Genomic DNA, 7,854 nt, shown 5'->3' with positions numbered 1-7,854 from the left:
CAGTTACTAGCTGGGACCAGTTACTAGCTGGGACCAGTTACTAGCTGGGACCAGTTACTAGGTGGGACCAGTTACTAGCTGGGACCAGTTACTAGGTGGGAGAAGAAACCAGCAGGAGGGGGTTGTTAACTGGGAAAGCTCTGATGCGGGATGTGGCGTTAGGAGCAGGGTACTATGGGAAAATAGCGTGTTAACTGGGGCATCATCTACTGAACATAACCTGGCTGGAGGAGGTAAAGCCATTAGATGGTCAACACTGAGACTCAACGTGGAGAACCCTACAGAATATTAGAACAACAGTGTCTGTAAAGCAAGGCCATCTGTGAAACAGAATAGCTAATGTATAAAACCCAACCTGGCTCAGCAACATGGTATCCCCACCCCCCCAATCCCCGAAAGCACCCCCTCCATCACTGATGCACGACTCCCTACCTTCCCCCCTCCGGGCTGGTACTTCATGTTGACCGTGGAGCCGATCTTGGAGCGTACGTTGCGGATGTCAGGTGCGGGGGCTGTGCTTGGGCGGGAGGTGGTCCCCGAGGCGCTGACATTGTCCCAAGTGGTGTTAGAGGTGGGACGGGGGACGCGGGGCCCAGGGGGCTTCTTCTCTGGTACTGTGGAGGAGGGGGCGGTGGCTGGTTTGGTGGTGGTGGGGCGGACACGGGGGGTGGCATTGGTGGTGTTTGCTATGGAGCTGCGGGTGGTGCTGGTCCGGGGCCGGGTGGAGTCAGCTAGAGGATGAGGAAGAGGAGGAGGAGGAAGAGGAGGGAGGAGGAGGAGGAGGAGGAGGAGGAGGAGGAAGAGGAGGAAGAGGAGGAGGAAGAGGAAGAAGAGGAAGATGAGGAAGAGGGAGAAGAGAACAATAATAAGGTAATGAAGCAGTAAAAAGTAAACTCAGATAAATGATATACAGTGCTCTCCGTAATTATTTGAACAGCGACACGTTTGTTGCTTTGGCTCTGTAACTTTCAGCACATTTTACAGTTACAGACACACAAATATCATACCCCCAAGACATGCTAACCTCTCACCATTACAATAACAGGGGAGGTTAGCATTTTATATCATAACCCCAAGACATGATAACCTCTCACCATTACAATAACAGGGGAGGTTAGCATTTTATATCATAACCCCAAGACATGCTAACCTCTCACCATTACAATAACTGGGGAGGTTAGCATTTTTGGGTGGGTATGATATTGGTGCGTCTGTAACTTTCTCACTCATCATTATTCACGATTCATCCAGGACTATCTGAAATCATGGTAGAATCTACATTAATGTGTTTAGAAACATATTATATTCTTATTTACAATAAAAGTGACTGCAAAATGACATAATACATTATTTACCATTAATTTCTATTGGGCACAAAATAATCTGAAACACAACCAAAACAAACAGCAAATGCATCCAGCAAGTTTGTAGAGTCACACGCTTGATGTAATCATTGCGTGCTAGTAATATGGGACCAATTACTAAACTTTTGACTACTTTAATACACATATGTGAATTTTACCCAATACTTTTGGTCCCGTAAAATGGGTGTACAATGTACAAAAAATGCTGTAATTTTGAAATGGCTCACCCGACATGGATGAAAATACTCTCAAATGAAAGCTGACCGTCTGCACTTTAACCTCATAGTCATTGTATCATTTGAAAACAACAAAACATGTGTCACTGTCAGCCCAATAATTACAGAGGGCACAGTAGGTCAGCTCAGAGTATAAATCAGACAGGACCACCATAAACCCCAGTATAAATTAGGCAGGACCACCATAAACCCAAGTATAAATCAGACAGGACCACCATAAACCCAGTATAAAATCAGACAGGACAATATAAACCCCAGTATAATCAGGCAGGACCACCATAAACCCCAGTAAAATCAGACAGGACCACCAAACACCCCAGTATAATCAACAGGACCGCCATAAACCCCCAAGTATAAATCAGACAGGACCACCATAAACCTCAGTATAAATCAGACAGGACCACCACAAACCCCAGTATAAATCAGACAGGACCACCATAACCCCAGTATAAATCAGAACAGGACCAACCATAAGCCTCAGTATGCACTGCTACATGTAGTATCCCACTTCATATCTAAACTGTTATCGCATGATGAACTACATGTGCCCTCCCGCAGAGACTTAAACCTTACATCCTCCCTGAAAGAGTCTTATTTCTGAGCAGAAAGACATGCTTGGTAAAAAAAATCATCACTCTTTACGCGTATGGAAATACGGCTTCTGCCTGCGTTGCTGGTTATGCAACGTTGAGATATAGTGTCAGCAGGTGACTAACTCATGTCAACAGCAGGGGAACGTAATCCTCCGAGTGTTGAGAGGTATTGCCAGCAGGGGAAAGTAATCCCCAGAGTGTTGAGAGGTATTGCCAGCAGGGAAAGTAAATCCCCAGAGTGTTCAGATGTATTGCCAGCAGGGGAAGTAATCCCCAGAGTGTTGAGATGTATTGGCCAGCAGGGGAAAGTAATCCCCAGAGTGTTGAGATGTAGTGCCAGCAGGGGAAGTAACCCAAGAAAAGTTGGTGAGATGTAGTGTCAGCAGGGGAAGTAACTCCCAGAGTGTTGAGATGTAGTGGTCAGCAGGGGAAAGTAATCCCAGAGAGTTGAGATGTAGTGCCAGCAGGGGAAAGTAATCCCAGAGTGTTGAGAGGTATTGCCAGCAGGGGAACGTAATCCCAGAGTGTTGAGATGTAGTTCAGCAGGGGAACGTAATCCTCAGAGAGTTGAGATGTAGTGCCAGCAGGGAAAACGTAATCCCCAAGGGCTGTGTCGAGGTTTTACTCCTCTCGGCCTTTAGAAATAACATGATTTTTTTTCCTCTCTGAAACTTCACCACCTCTTTGTCAAGGCCTGCGTGCGCTCATCGATGTGGTTCCCCGCGTGCGTCATCTATGTGTCCGCATGCGTTCATGTATGTGTTCCTAGCTGACCACTGTGTCCCTCTTCATTTCTGTGCCTTCTCTGTGCCACGCCGCCTCTAATCCCCAGCTGGAGTTACAGTACCGTGGCTGTCTGGCTGAGGGACCTAGTGCGGCCTTTAAAAGGAGGAGAGAGAGAGAGAGAGAGAGACAGAGAGAGACAGAGACAGAGACAGAGACGAGAGAGACAGAGACAGAGACAGAGACAGAGAGAGAGAGACAGAGACAGAGACAGAGACAGAGACAGAGAACAGAGAGACAGAGACAGAGACAGAGAGACAGAGACAGAGACAGAAGACAAGAACAGAGACAGAGACAGAGAGACAGAGAAGAGACAAGACAGAGACAGAGAGACAGAGAGACAGAGAGACGAGAGACAGAGAGACAGAGAGAGAGAGAGAGAGAGAGACGAGAGAGAGAGAAGGAGAGAGAGAGAGAAGAAGAGAGACGAGAGAGTTTCTGACCTGTTGTTGACTTCAGAAGTGCTGGGTTGATTTCCCTCTCCTGGCTTGCCTGTCAGTCTTTGATGCTGAGAGGCAAACAGAAGAGATCGTTCATTGATCAGAGGTCAGCCTGTTCCTGCTTGTTGTCTTGCTAACATTGTTGCAAAGCAGTGCAGTCAGGTTGTTGGGAATGCAGAAACAGTTGTTACCCTGCCCTGGCTCGACATCAGACACTTCAGTCATCCAAAAATATTGTGCAGTGTGTGTGTTGTGCGCGGGTGTGTTATGGTGTGTTTGTCGTGGGTCGTGTGATCGTGTGTGTGTGTCGGGTGTCGCGGTGTGTGTAATGCGTGTGGTGTGTGCGTGGGTTGTGTGTATGCGTGTCGTGGTGTGTGTGTGTGTGCCGGTGTTGTGTAGCGTGTGGTTGTGAAGTGGGTGTGCGCGGTGTGTACTGTAATGCGTGTTCAAAGATGTGTAAGTGTGTGGTATGAGAGACTCACCGCAGGGGGCGTCTGTGTCGGGTGCGCTTGATGACGTCGGGCGCCATGGCTGGTTTCAGCTGGGGCACGTGGTAGCAGAGACATTTTTGGGGCAAGCATTTGAGCACTGGAGTGTGGTCGCTCTTTGGTACTAGAGACGTCTCTCTGTTCTCAGGAGAGAGAGACAGGGAATGTGTGGTAAACAGAGAGAAGGAAGAAAGGAAGGAAAGAAAGAAAAGAAAGGTGGAAAGAAGGGAATGAAATAAGGAAGGGGAAGGAAGGAAGCTCCACTCTTCAGTCACAAATAATGAGTACTAGAATTCATACAAATAACAAGTTGAACGTGTAACGTTAGCAACTCTAAAAAACTTTAAGCTGTGGTGAAAGAACCTCCTCCATTGCAACAGTGTTACATTCTTAAAAAACATTGGGATATGACAATTATCATAAAAAACAACTCCATAAATAGTACTCTATATGATGCAACAACAAAAACCACCAACAAATGCTTATATGTAATTGCACCTTGTAAGATTAATTATGATATCGACTCGTATTGCCATCTTGTCCTCTGTCCCTCTGCAATCAGAGCACAGCAGAAACAAGGGCCAGTCCCATGTGTGTTTTCTGAAGCCTTTCCACAATGCTACTGCTCTTGGGGTATTCACAACGCGGGCGCACGTTAAATGCCTCACCCCTCAGCCCCTGGATTTTTTTAGTCAGAAAAAAGCTTGTGATATGTCCCTGTTCGTAGTAAACAGGCCACCACTAGAGGACAATGTCCAATGATACATACTGTTCTGGAGCAATGTGTTGGACCTTCTACGTTCATGCTTAGTTTACAACTATGGCCATCATATACAGCAGTAGACGGGGCACTATCAATCCAGAGAGGGCTGTGTTTGTGTCTAGACCTTCGCTCCAAACCAAGCAAGTACACATGGAATTCATTCAATCTATCAAAAAGTCAAACTAAATCAGGCTTGGCTTTCTGAACAAAAAGCCTGGACTCACCACTGGCCCTACTGTCAGAAGATGGGACACTCCTTTTACTTATACGGTCTTCTGGTACAGATGGCCCTGCTAACACCATCTATCACCTCGACGAGCACAGGTCAGATTAATATGATCAAGATTTTAGAAAGAAGCTATATTTAGTCCTATTCCTCCCAAAATCTGGTCAACTGAAGCATCTTGGAATGTGTTGCATCGGAACTGAAAAGGAATCGAAAAGGCATGCGACGGAGATCCTCAATTCACAGGAGAGGCAGGTGTTGGCAGTCTCTGTTCACAATAGGGATGTTGTTGCCTTGGGCTGATGTAAGGATTGCACTGGAACCAGGGATATTAAAAGAAGCCAATGCCTGTCTGGATTTCCCCACGCGTGACACCCGCCGAGAGAGGCTTTCACATGAAACGGCCTTGTTTTCCCCCAAGCCCCTCACTCATTCCCTGCTCATCATGGGTCTTTGATTACTTTGAGCTGCCAGACCTTTTGCCCTAGCTTCATACCGTACTCAATAAACCATCGGTGTACATAATCCAGTACCAGTCAATCAAGGTCTTATTTATTTGCGACTATTTTCACATTGTAGAATAATAAGTTTGACAGTATCAAAACTATGAAAACACATATGGATATCATGTAGGTAACCAATAAAGCATTAAAACTAAATCAAAATATATTTTAGATTTGGAGATTCTCTCAAAAGTAGCCACCCTTTGGCCTTGATGACAGCTTGCACCACTCTGGCAATTCTGCTCACCAGCTTCACCTGGAAGGCTTTTCCAACAGTCTTGAAGGAGTTCCCACATATGCTGCTTTCCTTCAGTCTGCAGTCCAACTCATCCCCAAACCACTCAATTGGTTGAGTTGGTGATTGTGAGCCAGTCATCTGATGCAGCACTCCACACTCTGTTCTTGGTCAAATAGCCTTACACGCCTGGAGGTGTGAAAAACAAATGATTGTCCCACTAAGCGGCAACGCAGATGATGGCATAGAAATCGTGGAGAATTCTGTTGATAGCCATGCGGTTAAGTGTCTTTGAATTCAAATAGAATCACAGTTGTCAACAGAAAGCACCCCCACACTCACACCTCCTCCTCCAGCTTCATTGTGCGGAAACACACACATGGAGATAATCCTGTTCACCTACTCTGTGTCTACACAGGACACGGCGGTTGGATACCAAATATCTCAAATTAACTCATCAGACCAAAAAGGACAGATTTACCACTGATCTAATAATGTCCACGTGTTTCTTGGGCCGAAGCAAGTCTCTTACTCTTATGGTGTCCTTAAGAGTAGTTTCTTGAGCAATTCGATCCATGAAGCCTGATTCACACACGTCTCCTCTGAACAGTTGATGTTGACATAGTGTCTGTTACTTGAACTCTGTGAGCATTTATTTGGCGCAAATTTCTGAGCCTGGTACTTATGAACTTATCCTCTGCAGCAGAGGTAACTCTGGGTCTTCTTTCCTGTGGCGTGCCTCATGAGACCAGTTTCAACATAGCTTTTGATGATTTGCGACTGCACTTGAGGAAACTTTAAAAGTTCGTTTAAATTTTCCAATTTACAGACCTCATGTCTTTACAGTATGATGGACTCGTTTCTTGGCTTATTTGAGTGTTCTAATAACATAATATGGACTTGGTATTTTATCAAAGGGCTATCTCTGTCTACACCAACCCAACCTTGTCACAACACAAAAACCTGACTGGCTCAACGCTTAAAGAAGGCAAAGAAATTCACAAATTAACTTTTAACAAGACACAACCTGTTATGAATATGCTTTCCAGGTGACTCCTCATGAAGCTGGTGGAAAGAGAATGCCAAGAGTGTCAAGGAAGGGTGGTACTTTGAAAATGAAAAATATATTTGGATTGTTACCACCTTTTGGTTAACGAACTTTTTGGTTACTACATGATTCCATAATTGTGTTATTCATAGTTTTGATGTCTTCAACTATTATCTACAATGTAGAACATATAAAAATAAAAGAAGACCCTTGAAATGATTGGTATGTCCAAACTTTTACTGGAACTGTAGTTTAAAGGCAAATACGTTACAACCAGCATTTAGAGAAAGTGGCTGACATCAAGTACATTGTAGTGTTATGCTGCTACACTAACGGTTGAAGGTGAGAGGGAAACTTCAAAGGTGTGATGAGGGAAGCCTTGAGCGACGAGGTTTGTCCCTGAGGTTGGTCTGATGTTATCCCTGATGGTTGTCCCTGATGGTTGTTTCTGATGGTTGTCCCTGATGTTATCCTGATGGTTGCCCCTGAGGTTGTCCCTGGGTCTCTCTAGTAAATGCCAGAGAAAGGACGTGATGAATGCAGGCTGCCCTGTGGCCTCTCCTCTGAACCCCTCACCTCTGGCCCCCTCCCCCTGCGCCCCTCCCTCTTGAACCCTGCTTCTGAGTAATCCTGTGACGGCCACTCAGCACTCGGGATTACTGGGAGCCAAGTTTAAAAAGGTGGATACCTTACAGGCAGATGTGTCTGATTACAGCTCAGTAAAAATAACGATTAGCTAACTAAGCTAACCATTTCTGCAAAGAAATGAACATGCCCATTCTCCTGATCAAACAAGATGATGAGTAAGGGATTGAAAGACAGGCTGGAGAGTAGAAGTAGTAGTAGTTTGCCTAAGCAGGACCGACACCACAGTGGTAAGTTAATGTAGGTGCCGAATCTGAGTGGAGGGACTGCGCTGTCCCTAAAGCAGGGCAGGGGCACTCACCTTAGGCTTGACCTCACGGCGCAGTGGTGAGGTGGTGGCTGCAGATGCAGAGCGGCTGGCTGCGGACAAGGCCGCTTGTGGGCAGTGGTGGGGGTGGGGCCTTGGCATGGGCTTTTTTTGCGAGGTGGGCTGAGGTGGAGGAAGGGTGGGGCGTGTTGGGGCGGCATGCACTGACGGATGCTGCCGAGCTCGGCGCGCTTAGCATGCGCTGGTTGGTTGCGCCCCAGCA

The 7,854-nt window shown here is 46.2% G+C and overlaps 1 protein-coding gene across 1 annotated transcript in view; it reads right to left on the bottom strand.

The window, feature by feature from the left end:
• The window catches only part of LOC111972755 (microtubule-associated protein 4), a 171,365-nt gene that overhangs the window by 27,399 nt on the left and 136,112 nt on the right, over positions 1-7,854 (bottom strand). Inside the window, exon 11 of the mRNA XM_023999822.2 lies at positions 433-731. Coding sequence (XP_023855590.2) covers positions 433-731 — 299 coding nt within the window. The remainder of the gene's footprint in view (positions 1-432; positions 732-7,854) is intronic.

The sequence above is a fragment of the Salvelinus sp. IW2-2015 genome, linkage group LG14 (genome assembly GCF_002910315.2).
Source record: "Salvelinus sp. IW2-2015 linkage group LG14, ASM291031v2, whole genome shotgun sequence".
Taxonomy (NCBI): domain Eukaryota; kingdom Metazoa; phylum Chordata; class Actinopteri; order Salmoniformes; family Salmonidae; genus Salvelinus; species Salvelinus sp. IW2-2015.
This window is presented reverse-complemented; position numbering and strand designations above follow the sequence as displayed.